Below are 15,792 nucleotides of genomic sequence, written 5' to 3'. Positions count from 1 at the left end.
ACTAAAGACTTAGTTCAACCAAGTGGCTGGCAATGATTCAATCAATCACCCATATATGATTAGATTAACTCTATATATAAAGAAACCCCAGTAAAAATTCTGGACTCCAAAGCTTGCTGAAATGCCTGGGTTGGTGATACATACTACTACAGATTGATGCTGGGAAGGTAAGGTGTCCCTGAGGACAATGTAAGCTTCCTTGGAACCCTCGCAGTTCCAGATTCTGCCCAATGTATCTCTTCCTTTGGCTGACTCTAATGTATATCTGATGTATATCTTTTTGCTATTTAAAAAACCCTGGTAATCATAACACTTTGCTACATGCCTGGGTGAGTCTATGGGGACCCCCAAATTTGTAGCCAACTAGTATGAAGTGAGAATGGCAGTGGGGATCCCCAACCTTGTAGTTGATTTCAGAAATCTTGGGCAGAACTTAGCAGTCTGGAGGACTATTCCTTTAACCTCAAGTTTGGATGCTTCTGTCTTTCCTTTCCTCTTTACTGGACACAACACGATGTAGAGAAGTCATTTGAGACAACAAGGTGACAAGCACAGACCAAATATATCAGACAGAGTTCAGCCAGGGACACAGAACCTGTTCTAAACATTTCAAAATCAATTAATGTGAGGACTTAGGTTCTTAAACACTGGAAGACCAAAAGACTGGAAACATCACTGCGAGCTTTTAGGTCTGCCACAACTATAGTCCAAAGAATCAGGAGGTTGGTTGGCACTGCTAATCAAGATAGGAAACTGCAGGAAAAAGGAACACAGAATGAAGGCGGGAGATTCATAAGGGAATGTCCAGAGCAGATGAAAAACTCACAAATGGCAAAGGCCAGGCATCTGCCTACTACTGCCAAATAAAAACAATATGGCTTTTTCCTCCCTCCAGTCTTCACAGGCAGAAAGTAAACCACTGTCAGAATTCAGAGTGAAAGGAGTCTGGGAATATTTTATTCAATGAAAACATTTATGTCATTCTGTCTCTTGGCTCTTTCTCCTGAAAATTGTATATTCAAAACCACCATGTTGCTTAGTATATAAGTATATGCTTAGTAAAACTTTTATCACATATATAGTGATATATAGTGATATAGTATATGGTCAGGAGTTTATAAACAATATTGTGGCAGACTAATTTCATTTTTCTCCCAAACTTTGAAATCTTAAACAGTATGAATTAACAAAGCCTCTTAGCGGAGAAAAGAATATGACAGTAGCTGCTACCCCATAAACAATCATTGAAAGTATACAATTACTTACTCATAGGAAAAAGTGATTTGATGCCAAGAATTATGGTCTCTGGACATTTTTGCTCAGATGGGTATCATTAATAAAAATGTCTGAGCATAAACTTCCAATATATGTATATTTATTATTTATGTTTATTATTCACAAGTGCTACTGTACTAATAAAAATACTATAAAGCATAGAAACAGACTATAAAAAAGATTTTTTAAAATGAAAAATGTTTGCTTAACAAAAATACTACAAAAATGCTATTCAATATAAAATATGGGTCATTTAATTTTTTATTTTCTATAATTTTTCTGTGAAGATAAACTTTATATGACATAATAGTCACCAAAGTGTACAATTCACTGGTTTTTAGTATATTCACAATGTTGAGAAACCGTCACCTCTAATGCCAGAATATTTCCATCACGCCAAAACGCAACCCCAAACCTGTTAGCAGTCACTCCCAATTCCTCCCTCCTCCATCCCCTGACAAACAGTAGTCTATTTTCTGTCTCTATAGACATATCTATTCTGAACATTTCATATGGACAGAATCATACACTACGACTCCTTATCTTTTAATATGTTTGTCAAGCAATTTATGAAATGACAGTTTGAAAACCTTCACAAATCAGTTTTCTGATTCATGGTTTAATCGTGATCATATCTGGAGAACACTAACAGAGAGCAGAGGCACCTCGCTGGTTTCAGTCCCACCACCAACCATTTTGTTGAAATAAAGCTAGGGGATTACTCATTTTCTCAAAGTATTCTTAATAAATCAGAAGGCAGTGAATTTTTATATTTCTAACAATCAGTCTCAAATTTCCTGCAACTACTTGCACAAGATTTAAATGTTCCTGAAATTTATGATTCCAGATTTAAAAGAAAGAAAATGGTAAGAGTTTTTAAATAACACAGACATGCAGTTTTCAATCACAAAAATCACAGTGATGTTCAAATTGCCAAATGTTTCAAACATCCTTTCCTATAACATGAATTTATTTCCCAATGTAGTTGCTTTGTCATCCATTATCATAATATTAGTTTTTGACTGAAGGAAAAGAGTAGTGTGCTTCTCTTTTTTAATACCTTGATATGTAGCATCCTGTGACATAAATCTTTGTAAACCATTCATCTATGCTACGAAGATTAGAACTAGCCTGTAAATCCAAGTAACCTAACGCATGCAAACTGCAAGAAAACTGAATATTCTAAAAGTGAATACATGAGTGTGAGCACCACTGTTATTTCATTCCAAAGTATGCAAGTCCCTTCTCCCCCCACCTCACTCCTGAACCACAAGGGATCAGTGGCCATTAGCCCCAAGAACTTAGTAAGGTACAACAGCATAGCCAATGTGAGTATAGCTTAACATCATTTTGTATTTGCAATTTAAAATTGCAAATGGAACTTTAGATATCTGCCCCCAACATCAATCGATTATCCTACACATCCCACTACAGAAAATACTAATTAGAAATGGTATAAACGGGTGTTTAATATATGAATTGAGCAGTGACTGGCTATACTAGGAACTCAGAAAACATCTGTGGAATGATTGGAGGTAAAGAGGTAAGTGAGGGGAGAAGGAATTAGAGGGGCTAAAGAATTTTAAAAGCTTATGTAGCCTGAGGAGTAAAGTCTTACTGAACAAAAAAATTCCTTTATGAATAGATATTTTCTTTAAAAAAAAGTTATCATTATTTTAAAACCCATGATTTACAGTAGATTAAGAAATTGGGAGGTAAGACCTAAGAAGAAAGCCTAGGAGCCAGGATTACCCATGTTCTAAAATCAGTTTTTTGGACATAACAGAGGAATTTACATTGGAACCAGAGGCTCCTGACAGGATAAGGATCTGGGCAACTATCCACATCATCTATGTGTAAGGTTACATAAGCATAGACAGTCATAATTTCAAGTTAATTTGACTTTAAAATTATACTAGAGTACAATTATACTGTGTACAACTGTATATAAATCTCACACAATAAGAAAGGTTAATTGAAAGTACATGAAATATAAGTATATTCCAACTTAGTAAACAGTTATAACAATCACTGAAATGAAAAAAGTGAAAGCCAAGACTTAAGTGTTCATAGATGACTACAGTCCACTGTTTATCACTATTCAACAAGTGTTCAGAACAAAAGGCAGACATATTCACCAAATGATGCAGTACAGCTTTTCAAAAAGTTCAAAGCATTTATGACTTATTGGAGCTATGAAAACAGGATTTACTTAATATATTGTCACATGAGAGTAACATGAAAAGAGCTCCTACCTTTGTGATAAGAAGTCGGTACCTATCCAGCATCGCCTGGTTGTCATGGCAGCCTGCTAATAATTGCCATACCTCTGCCCTCAATGCTTCAGGAACACCACTCTTCACCAGAGTGGATAATCCCTTTGGTCGTACACCAAGGTTATTGTGCCTGAGAAAACAAGAAGATAAATCATTCATATTCCCTTCACCACTACTGACCTGGTGCTGTTATGGAAAATATATTAATGAGTTTATAGTAAAAAAAAAAAAAAAAAGTGTAAGACTGAATCAGGAGGAAAATGGCAGGAAGTGGCATGAAATAATAATAGTAGTGTTTAAGTTTAGTAACATCTTCAACTTTTTTTTTTTTATTGCATCTTCCTTATTAGTGAACCACGTTATCCCACCCAAAACCAAAATTTTTCCTTCCTCTCATTTATTTTTTAACCATTCTATGAACTTATAATAATGAATGTGTTAACTGTATATTCCCAGGAAGCATTTCAAGGCATAAAAAGAGCCATTTGAATTCCCTGACATGAATGTATGATGTGTACAGCAAGGGCTGGGGGCTAGGGATGCTGAGAGTGAATCAGAAAAGAGGCCTATTATACCTTGACTATACCTCTAAATCCTGATCCAAAGTACCCCTGAAAGGAAGAACCTAGCCCTTTCCTACAAACCTCATATAACCTATCCAACTCCCCAGACACATACACTTAGCAGCTTTACCCATTTCCAAGGGTGCTTAGAACCTGAACAAAGACAAATAACACTGTCATGAAGCCAGTGATCACAAAGCAGGTATGCAACTCTGATAATCTGCCCAACTGAACTGAAACTGAACTGCAGTTCCCAGCCTATGCCTAGCTTGAACCTGGAGGTATGTTCCACAACTTTTTGTTCAGACTTTACCTCTACTTTTATTTGCTGCTCACCTTTAATCTCTTAAGAGTTGATCCTAACATAACCATCCAAACTTTAAAGATGTACTGTGGTTTGGTCTAACATCCCAGGTTTTGGCTTCAGGTTTTGAACCTGTAAGTCATAGAAACCATACGTCTATTTTCTAAAATTGGCCTCCTGCCTACTTTACCTACCAAATGCAACCCAGACCTCAGTTTTGGCATATCCTTCATTTGAAAATATGTTCCAAGCTTTACCCGTACTCTCATAATCCAACTATCTCGGAAAAATTTTAACAACTTCTGAAACTCGAAAGTTCAAGTAAACTCATCCCATTAATATCTTTAATAAACCATTAAATTTATGACCATTCTGCTTTATTTCAGCCTCTTAAGGGAAAACTTTTATACTGTTGAGTTAGAGAACCTAAGCTGACGATACTGACAGGCTTGAAGCAAAACAGAGTAAAGAGAGGTAGAGCGTACACGATTTAACATGCCATGGCACCATTAAAGAACCTAATTATGCTGCTAAGTGAAAAAAGCAGGTTTCAAAATAGCACATATATGGTATTATTTTAACTACACATTCTCTCTCTCACACTCTCTCCTTAACACATACTATTTTGAAACCTGCTTTTGACATGCATAGGGAAAGAATATGGAAGAATGAACACCAAAATATCTATGTAATGGAATTAAGAGAAAGTATTCCTTTTATTTTTCTATACTGTTTGAAATATTTACAATGATCTTGAATCCTTTTATAATCATACATTAAAAAAAATTCATTTCAAGTCTTTAAATTTCTCCAGTGGACTTCAATTAAAAAATAAATTAATTTGGAAAAACACCATAGCCAAATATGCTCCATAAAATACGTCAAGTAGAGGCTTCCATGGGGACGCAGTGGTAAAAAATCTGCCTATCAATGCAGGATACACGGGTTAGATCCATGGTCTGGGAACATCTCACAAGCCACTGAGCAGCTAAGCCCACGTGCCACAATTATTGAGCCTGTGCTCTAGAGACCGTGCTCCATAACAAAAGAGGCTACCAAAGAGAAGCCTGCACACCCTCACTAGAGAGCAGCTCCCGCTTCACTGCAACTAGAGAAGAGCCCTTGCAGCAACGAACCTAGCACAGCCCCCACACACAAAAAAGAATTAAAACAAAAAAGTTGATTTTAAAAAATATGTCAAGTAGAAAGATTATTAACTATTCCTGAGGAGACTTACATTTGAGTAAACTATATGACACATGGGTTTCCTTCCAGCTGCCTAGTCTTCACTCTCCAACTGCCTTTAAAATTAGCAAAGGAATGCTGCGCCAAAGAAAGCCAGGAGCAGCTTCATAAAAGGATCTTTTCTGTAATTTTATTATTTGATTCTGATCACTGATGCAATGGACATGAACTTGGGCAAACTTCGGGAGATGCAGAGGGACAGGAAGGCCTGGCATGCTGCAGTCCATAGGGTTGCAAAGAGTTGGACATGAGTGGGCGACTGAACAACAGCAACAACATACTTTTGAACAGGAAAAACATACAGGCTTTGAGGGCTAGCTGAGTTTCTGAGCTCTTAGTATAAAATAAAAATAACTAAAAACAACAGTGTGCCAAGGGCTAAGCGCATTTCTCATGAAATTAAATGCAAAGTATTCTGAATTATGAGTCCCATAATGAATAATATAAGAGTAATTCAAAGTAATTAAATATACTACATGTTAAATATATTACATGTACTACATGGTTATACGTGAACTGTGAACTTCCAGATGTTCAAGCTGGTTTTAGAAAAGGCAGAGAAACCAGAGATCAAATTGCCAACATTCGCTGGATCACCAAAAAAGCAAAGGAGTTCCAGAAAAACATCTATATCTGCTTTATTGACTACGCCAAAGCCTTTGACTGTGTGGATCACAATAAACTGTGGAAAACTCTTCAAGAGATGGGACTAACAGACCACCTGACCTGCCTCCTGAGAAACCTGTATGCAGGTCAGCAAGCAACAGTTAGAACTGAACATGGACCAACACGCTGGTTCCAAATAGGGAAAGGAGTACGTCAAGGCTGTATATTGTCACCCTGCTTATTTAACTTACATGCAGAGTACATCATGAGAAACGCTGGGCTGGATGAAGCACAAGCTGGAATTGAGATTGCCGGGAGAAATATCAATAAGCTCAGATATGCAGATGACACCACCCTTATAGCAGAAAGTGAAGAAGAACTAAAGAGCCTCTTGATGAAAGTGAAAGAGGAGAGTGAAAAAGTTGGCTTAAAGCTCAACATTGAGAAAATTAAGATCATGGCATCCGGTCCCATCACTTCATGGCAAATAGATGGGGAAACAGTGGAAATAGTGGCTGACTTTATTTTTGGGGGCTCCAAAATCACTGCAGATGGTGACTGCAGCCATGAAATTAAAAGGCGCTTACTCCTTGGAAGGAAAGTTATGACCAACCTAGACAGCATATTCAAAGGCAGAGACATTACTTTGTCAACAAAGGTCTGTCTAGTCAAGGCTATGGTTTTTCCAGTAGTCAGGTATCGATGTGAGAGTTGGGACTATAAAAAAAGCTGAGCGCCGAAGAATTGATTTTTTTGAACTGTGGTGTTGGAGAAGACTCTTGAGAGTCCCTTGGACTGCAAGGAGATCCAAACAGTCCATCCTAAAGGAGATCAGTCCTGAGTGTTCACTGGAAGGACTGATGTTGAAGCTGAAACTCCAATCCTTTGGCTACCTGATGCGAAGAGCTGATTCATTTGAAAAGACCCTGATGTTAGGAAAGATTGAGGGCAGGAGGAGAAGGGGACGACACAGGATGAGGTGGTTGGATGGCATCACCGACTCAATGGACATGAGTTTGAGTAAACTACAGGAGTTGGTGATAGACAGGGAGGCCTGGCGTGCTGCAGTCCATGGCGTTGCAAAGAGTCAGACAGGACTGAGCAACTGAACTGAACTGAACATGTTATACTGAGCTCAATTTCAGCACTGTGTATCTACAGCTATGAAAACTCCAATAAATATCTCCCATATAAAAGAAACCTTTATTCAACCCCACATAATACTCCAGATGTCATACTGTCTTCCCCCTTTGCACATCACATCTCCCTAAAGGATGACTGCACATCATATCTATCTTCCCTCACACTCATTCCTCAGCTCAGGTCAGCACGGCTTCTCTCTTTATATAAGTGATACATGACCTCTCTCCAGGCCACTAAATTCCAGAGACATTTTTCTTTTTTTTCCTTCCCATTTTTTTTTTAAATTAGTTGGAGGCTAATTACTTTACAATATTGTAATGGTTTTTGCCATACATTGACATGAATCAGCCATGGGTTTACATGTGTTCCCCTTCCCGATCTCCCCTCCCGCCTCCCTCCCCATCCCATCCCTCTGGGTCTTCCCAGTGCACCAGCCCTGAGCACTTGTCTCATGCATCCAACCTGGGCTGGTGATCTGTTTCACCCTTGATAGTATACTTGTTCCAATGCTATTCTCTCAGAACATCCCACCCTCGCCTTCTCCCACAGAGTCTAAAAGTCTGTTCTGTACATCTGTGTCTCTTTTTCTGTTTTGCATATAGGGTTATCGTTACCATCTTTCTAAATTCCATATATATGCATTAGTATACTGTATTGGTGATTATCTTTCTGGCTTACTTCACTCTGTATAATGGGCTCCAGTTTCATCCATCTCATTAGAACTGATTCAAATGAATTCTTTTTAATGGCTGAGTAATATTCCATGGTGTATATGTACCACAGCTTCCTTATCCATTCGTCTGCTGATGGGCATCTAGGTTGCTTCCATGTCCTGGCTATTATAAACACTGCTGCGATGAACATTGGGGTACATGTGTCCCAGAGACATTTTTCAGTCCTTCCACTATGGACCATTTTGCTTCCTTGGCATCAGTGACAAAGCACTCTCTTTTCCCTCTTCACAAACCCCACTGATGATTGCTTCTTAAAGTGTTTCAAACTGTAAATCTCTCCACTCTCCCTCAATGATCTAATTCTCTCCACTCTCTGATCTCTGGGCATTACTACCCATCTCCACAAATTCTGAGCTCCAGAAATCAACGTACTCAAATTCAAACTCATATTCTTTCTCCCTAAACCTGATCGTTTTCCACGGTGTCCTACCTCAGTGATTGTCACCACAATTCAACCAAATTAGAAACCTAGATGTTACTGTTCACATTATTCTCTATCCCATAATTTATTACTAATCTATCAAGAAATCTAATGCATTTTATTTTCCCAACCGCTCCAAAATCCTTGCACTCCTACCTATCTCCACTGCTACCAATTCTACTCATTGTGCCACCTAACAGCCACTCATCCTATTACCATGTATTTCCAATACGGTAGGCAAAATGAAGAGGAAAATATCTTGATTATATATCATATTGGCTCAAATTACTTTGCATAATCAACTATATAAGATTCTGAATCTGAACTATCTCTTCTTACACAGGCATACACACACACATACACATGCAAACACATACCTTAATGTTAACAGTCAATAGTCCGTAATACAGCTTTTACTGTAATATGATTAAACTCAACCAATATTCTGCTTCTAGCGGGCCCTTGTCTATTTGGCCAGGCATAATAGAAAACCTTTTTCTCCTCTCTTAAAAATCCAGGCACTATTTATCTTCATAGTGAAGTGAAAGTGGCTCACTTGTGTCCAACTCTTTGCAACCCCATGGACTGTAGCCTTCCAGGCTCCTCTGTCCATGGAATTCTCCAGGCAAGAATACTGGAGTGGATAGCCATTCCTTTCTCCAGGGGATCTTCCTAACCCGTGGATCAAATCCAGGTCTCCCACATTGCATGCAGATTCTTTACCATCTCAGCCAACAGGGAAGCCCTAGAACACTGGAGTGGGTAGACTATCCCTTCTCCAGGGAATCGTCACCACCCAGGAATTGAACCAGGGTATCCTGCATTGCAGGTTGGTTCTTAACCTGTTGAGCTAACTTATAGACTGACATTTAAAAAGAACTGGGTAGTTCATAATACAACATGATTAACAGCTTTAAATTACCGGTTATTCTGGTAATGATACAGTAATTAATTATATTGTATACAACACCCTGTACTTAAGAGATACTGGTATCAATGGCTACCAAGCCAAAAGCTATAGTATGCATCTATGACCAGAGAGGATCCAAACCAAACGACAATTTATAAAAATAGTCATTGTTTCAGTATTTCTAATAAAAATATAATTATTGATTTAATACATTAACTACAGCTATCAGGAGACTTACAAGCAGGCATCTAGTTAGGACAAGTGTTGAACTCTGCACTAGAAGCAATATAGGTATCAAATGATTCAAAAAGTCACACATAAACCAGATGTGCTAAACAGTAATAATTGGGAAGTTTGTAATGCATGAATGTAAGTTCCACAAGGGAAGGAATCTCTGTCTTCTTTACTTATATATCCGAAGCACCTAGAGCAGTACCTGTTATATACAAGGTATTCAATAATTTTAGATAAAAGAATAGATTTATGAGACTAAATTAACATGAACAACTAATACAGCTAAGCTAAAGAGTGCTTTATTTATTTATTTATTTATTTATTTTAAGAGTGCTTTTTTTAAAGGCAAACAGTCTCACTGATTTAACAGCATCATAAAGCAGTTGTATATTCATCTAGTTACCTTCAAAGATGCAACTTTTGTTGAAACTGTTTGGGCATATAAGAACTTTCTCTATTTTTAAGGCTGTCTGGGAAACAATTTCAAAGAGGAGCTATAATTTCTAACAAAAACAGCAGAGAAATCAAGAAGTGAGAAGAAAAGCCATTGAATGATACTCAGTGGTCACTTATAGAATTGGGGCAATTTTGATAGAGAAGTGGAAGTAGGTGGCTAGAAGATATGAGAATGTGAGGGCAGCAGCTTGACCCACTTTAAAAGGTCTTCTCAGAAAAAGGAATAGTTAGAACTGAAACTAAAAGATGGGGAACATCAAGTAAAGTTGGGGATTTGTCCGTCCCTCATTAATGGTAAGACCTATATATGTCAACCGAGGTCTCACTTTAAGTCAATCAAGATACATGAAGAAGTTTCAAAAGAGATAGATTAAAGATCACTAGGAAAAGCAAGAGCACATACTTTGTTCTGATATGTATATGCTTTCACGGGGTTTTTTCATTAGTGGAAAAAGTTGAACATTATATTGATGTGAAAAGGAAGGAAGCTATTTATGTTCATGCTTAGTGATTTGAATTCATGTTTTCCGAATTTAGATATTTGGGGGCATCATTTTGCTGATGTTCAGCTAGGTTGAGAGATCATGGATTAAGAACATATTTTCCCACTTTGATAATAAGGATAGTCATGAAGAATACAATCAAAGTGCCTATTAAATCTGTATCAATTTTCTGAAAGTCTAACAAAGGTAAATGAATAGTCTGAAGGTAGTTTTATTTATATATAGTAAACCAATACTCAAATTTTATCTCAAAGTTCCCTTAGTGTTTTGGTTAGAAAATCTTCCTGCCACAAAAGTTGACTTACATCTAAGTGTTCAGGGTCAGCACAGTGTTCTCCAAGTCTTTAAGAATCTCAACAGCTTTGATACAATTCAAAACCAGAAACAGTTTTCCAGAAATAATTCTGCCCCAATTCCTTAAATAATTATTTAATATGCAAGACATCAGCATTACCATTCTGAATATATTCAACACATAAAAAAAAATCTTGCTACCACTTTCAGTTTGGTGTTTTCAAGTCCTTCTATCACAAGTGTGTTAGTTGCCCAGTCATGTCCGACTCTGTGACCCCATGGACTGTAACCTGTCGGGCTCCTCTGTCCATGGAATACTCCAAGAAAGAATACTGGAATGGGTAGCCATTCCCTTCTCCAGGGGATCTTCCCAAATTTCTATCACAAACATTTCCTCAATTCCTCTCTCCCTGACCTTCTTCCTCTCCTTTTCTCTAAATCTTTGTTTGCTCACTTTTTTATGTAGTATTTCAAAACACTTTAACTCCAATTTCATATGAAGACCTCCATCACTGAATTTTTACTGTGTTTTCCATTTTCTTTCCCATAGTATCTTTATTTTTTTCTGATAACTTAAAATTAGTATTAGTCTTCTTTTGCTACTACTGCTGCTAAATCACTTCAGTCGTGTCCAACTCTATGCGACCCCATAGACAGCAGCCCACCAGGCTCCCCCGTCCCTGGGATTCTCTAGGCAAGAACACTGGAGTGGGCTGCCATTTCCTTCTCCAATGCATGAAAGTGAAAAGTGAAAGTGAAGTTGCTCAGTCGTGTCCAACTCTTAGCGACCCCATGGACTGTAGCCCACCAGGCTCCTCCATCCATGGGATTTTCCAGGCAAGAGTACTGGAGTGGGGTGCCATTGCCTTCTCCGAGTCTTCCTTTATATATTTCTAATAGTATATTTCATTATCTGAGTTCTGATTTTATCCATAAAAGTTTCACTTTATTTTGATATAATGATCTCATTGTTTCACAGTAAGTTCAAAATACTTTCAACTACGTTTTATTTAAAAACCCCTTGATAACACAGGCTGTCTCCTCATAAACAAAATTTTCCCCCAAAGCACAAAATGAAGCACAATAGGTGCCCTACCTAACTGAATCACAAAAATATCTTCTTGTAAGTCCCTAGCTAATATTCCTAAGACTCATTGAAATGCTCTAAACCCACATAAACATTAATGTTAAAAAAGATACGCCAAGAGCAATCTTAAAACTTTGTCAATTCTTGTGTAATAGAAATAAACTTCTCTCAATTAGTCAAATCTCATCATTTTCACATAAACTGTCATGACACAACTACAATGAGACAAGTAAACATAAAAATACTTCAACTGTAAAAGATTCAGAAAGTTTTCTACAGGTCTAAAAACCAGTTATCTGAGTTCTTTAAAACAGTTCCCTAAGATTCTATAAATGAGTTAGCTAAAGTCCACTACAAAAAATATAATGTAGAAAGATTATATTTCTGAAAAAATGTACACTGAATGGTAGCTGAGGAATCCCATCAACTCTACTTTAGAATTCTTTCTCCATTTGGAACTACAGTTTATACAGAAGGCCCATGAGTTTGGTACTGACCTCATCAACCCATTCAGTTATGTCCTAACTAGCTACTCTATTAACAATTTCTTCTGACTCCAAAATTACCTTCTAAATAATAAAAAGCATAATAAAAGAAATTTTTAAAGGTTATTTTCCAAGATCTTTTTTATTAGTATTTACTTTTATTTATTTGTTTAGCTGTGCCTGGTCTTTGTTGTGATACCGAGAATCTCTGGTTGAGGCATGCAAAGTCTTAGTTGCAGCATGCGGGATGTAGTTCCCTTACCAGGGATTGAATCTGAGTCCCCGGATTACCAACTGGACCACCAGGGAAGTCCCCATAATAGCAACTTCACCTTTAAAATATTTGTTGGGAACTGTCTTTATCGTGTTTATTGTATCTTTTTTTCCTACTTCTGTGTTCATTCCAAAATTTTCACTGGGTGCTAACAGAAACATTTATCCATTATGTCACAATTCTCTGTTTTAACGTCTATATGCCTCTAGCGGCTTCCCTGGTGGCTTGGACAGTAAATCTACCTGCAATGCGGGAGACCCAGATTCAACCGCTGGGTCAGGAAGATCCCCTGAAGAAGGAAATTACAACCGCTCCAGTATTCCTGCCTGGAGAATTCCATGACAGAGGGGCCTGGTGGGCTACAGTTCACGGGGTCATAAAGAGTCAGACACGACTGAATGACCAACACTTTCACTGTCTCTGTAAGATGGTAAACTCCTTGGGGGTAGGGATTTTCTACTATTCATCTTTAACTCAGCAGTGTCTAGTACAGTTCCTTAGAGAAAGTAGATGATATTTTTAAGTTGGCTCAAAAATCAAATGATTGTCATTTCACAGAAAAGAAATATAAAAAAATGGTTAAGAAATTTGAAATAGGGAGGGCTTCGCGTCTGGGGAAAAGCTGGTGGCAGCTGGTGGCAGCGAGGGTACCGGTGACCATGAGATCTCTGCGACTACTCAGAATTCCCTTCCTGTGTGGTCTGCTCTGGGCCTTTGGTGTCCCAGGTGCCAGGGCCGAGGAGCCTGGGGCCAGCTCCTCCCATCACGGCAGCATGGGCCTGGATAAGAACACAGTGCATGACCAAGAGCATATCATGGAGCATCTCGAAGGTGTCATCAACAAACCAGAGGCCGAGATGTCCCCACAAGAGCTGCAACTCCATTATTTCAAAATGCATGATTATGATGGCAATAATCTGCTTGATGGCCTAGAACTCTCCACGGCCATCACTCATGTCCATAAGGAGGAGGGAAATGAGCAGACACCAATGAACGAAGATGAGTTGATCAACTTAATAGATGGTGTTCTGAGAGACGATGACAAGAACAATGATGGATACATCGACTATGCCGAATTTGCAAAATCCCTGCAGTAGACCCGATGTGGCCATCTCCCAGTTAAATGCAAATCTGACCCATTATAATGTGATCGGACACTTTCCATAATGCAAAATAACTCATTTCCAAAATACTGCTTTGGTATTTTGGTAAAAACCTGTAGCAACTTGTTACACTGGGGTGAGAAAGAGAAATCAAGAGAAATAAAAAAGCAGAGGAATGGGACCTACTGTAGTCCCCAAGTACTGTTAAATATCTTATTGGACAAGGGCTTGATAAAAAAATTGGATGATTGGAGCTGAGCACTCAGGAACTTGGACGGAGAATGCTGCCAGGCTCTTGGTTTTAATTCATGCTACCTGAAAAGTAAGACAAGCTTTTGCTAACTGGACACACTTTTCCGTAACTGAAGGAATGGAATGAATGCCAAATGTTTCCCCTGGGGGTATCCTGTCTCTTCAGAGGAACCTGGTCAGTATTCTGTAAAGTTCCCCTGGCCTAAATGATTACTTGTTCTGGTCAAGGGAGTATTTATTAGGCTATTCAAAGCCACAGATCAGAAGAATGTCAAATAGTTGAGCTAGCTAGAGTCTAAGATTCTGTATCTCCTGCCACTTTAGGAACAACACACCACTGACCTAAGTGATTCACCTTTTTCAGTTTTTCAATATTTTATAATACTACTGCCACATCCTTACACTATCTTTTATGTCTTTTACAACCAAGGAGAGACCTCAATTCTAAAAGTGTTCCCTACTTCTCATCATTAGCAAACATTTTAGCTTTCTAGGTATTTGTATTTAACTCTTGTTTCTAGGGTTTTGTTCTTGCAGTTTAGAAACTCTTAAGAATGTAAGGACTTTATCCCTTCTGCTTGATACAGCAGAGGTGAACGACCAGCCAGTCTAGCCTAAGTGAAAAGTGAAAAGATTCTTCACCAAGCACAGTGATTAACCCAACACACATGAGATCTAGAAGGAATATTGTTTTAAATTACCTCTTCTGCCTGAGTACACGAATTCTTTCAGATCAGTAGAAAAAGAAGCCTAAAAACTCTTAACAGTGTGAATCTCAATTGTAATTCAAAATCAGAAGTGGCTGCAGATTATAAGTTGGTTTATGGAATGTGATGGATATGCTGTGATAGGAAACCTGAAATGATGGTTGAATGGGTTAAAAAAAAAATGCATAAAATTTTCTGTAAGATACATAGACTTATTTTCTGTACCAAAGTATTCTTATAAGAAAAATAAATATTTGTAAAAATGGTTTCCTGTGTCAGGTATTTGTGCAATCAGAGCTGAATTGTAAACTATTCTTGTAATAACTGGTTATTTTGAAAGATTTATGTAATGAATTCTGGATATATGACCAATAAAACTGATGAAATGAAGAAAAAAAAAAGACATTTGAAATAACCTCAGGTTTTCAGTTATTTTGTTAAAATGGCCTGTTTTCTATTCCCACCCTTCTTGCTTGTGAATCTTAAAGGTAGGAGCTATGTGTTTACCTGTGTATTTCCTAGAGCCTACAAGGATGCTTCATATTGAAACAAGTTATAAATCTTGTGGACAAATCAATTTTAAAGAGTGAAGATCTCAACTGGCTGTCTAATTAGTCATAAACGTATTTTACTGTGTTGTCCATCATACTGTCATTCTCATTATTTCTTTTTAAACTCATACTAGAAGATTGGAAAGAGTATCAATTTTCTGAGTCTGTTCTCTCGCTTACTAAACCTTCTACATGCACCCATAATAACGAATCCAGAAATCTATGTACATTATAGAAATGGCAGCCTGTCCAACTGGTTAAAAAGTCCTGCCTTTGGAGCCAGACTGCCTAGATTCAAACCCTGGCTCTGTCATTGACTTGCAGCATGATCATGCTCCTAACTGTAACTCCATCACTCAACAAGTCCCA

General features: G+C 37.9%; 2 protein-coding genes across 6 annotated transcripts in view; one reads left to right on the top strand and one right to left on the bottom strand.

The window, feature by feature from the left end:
- The window catches only part of RABGAP1L (RAB GTPase activating protein 1 like), a 671,327-nt gene that overhangs the window by 467,333 nt on the left and 188,202 nt on the right, over positions 1-15,792 (bottom strand). For all 5 annotated transcript variants that reach the window (XM_043922777.1, XM_043922776.1, XM_043922778.1 and 2 more), the window contains one exon: positions 3,531-3,681. In XM_043922777.1, coding sequence (XP_043778712.1) covers positions 3,531-3,681 — 151 coding nt within the window. The remainder of the gene's footprint in view (positions 1-3,530; positions 3,682-15,792) is intronic.
- Positions 13,414-15,260, top strand: LOC122707369 (multiple coagulation factor deficiency protein 2 homolog). The gene has a single exon (XM_043922788.1). It carries the CDS (start codon positions 13,470-13,472, stop codon positions 13,905-13,907), a length of 438 nt encoding a protein of 145 aa, XP_043778723.1. The 5' UTR covers positions 13,414-13,469; the 3' UTR covers positions 13,908-15,260.

This window comes from Cervus elaphus, chromosome 14, assembly GCF_910594005.1.
Source record: "Cervus elaphus chromosome 14, mCerEla1.1, whole genome shotgun sequence".
Taxonomy (NCBI): domain Eukaryota; kingdom Metazoa; phylum Chordata; class Mammalia; order Artiodactyla; family Cervidae; genus Cervus; species Cervus elaphus.
This window is presented reverse-complemented; position numbering and strand designations above follow the sequence as displayed.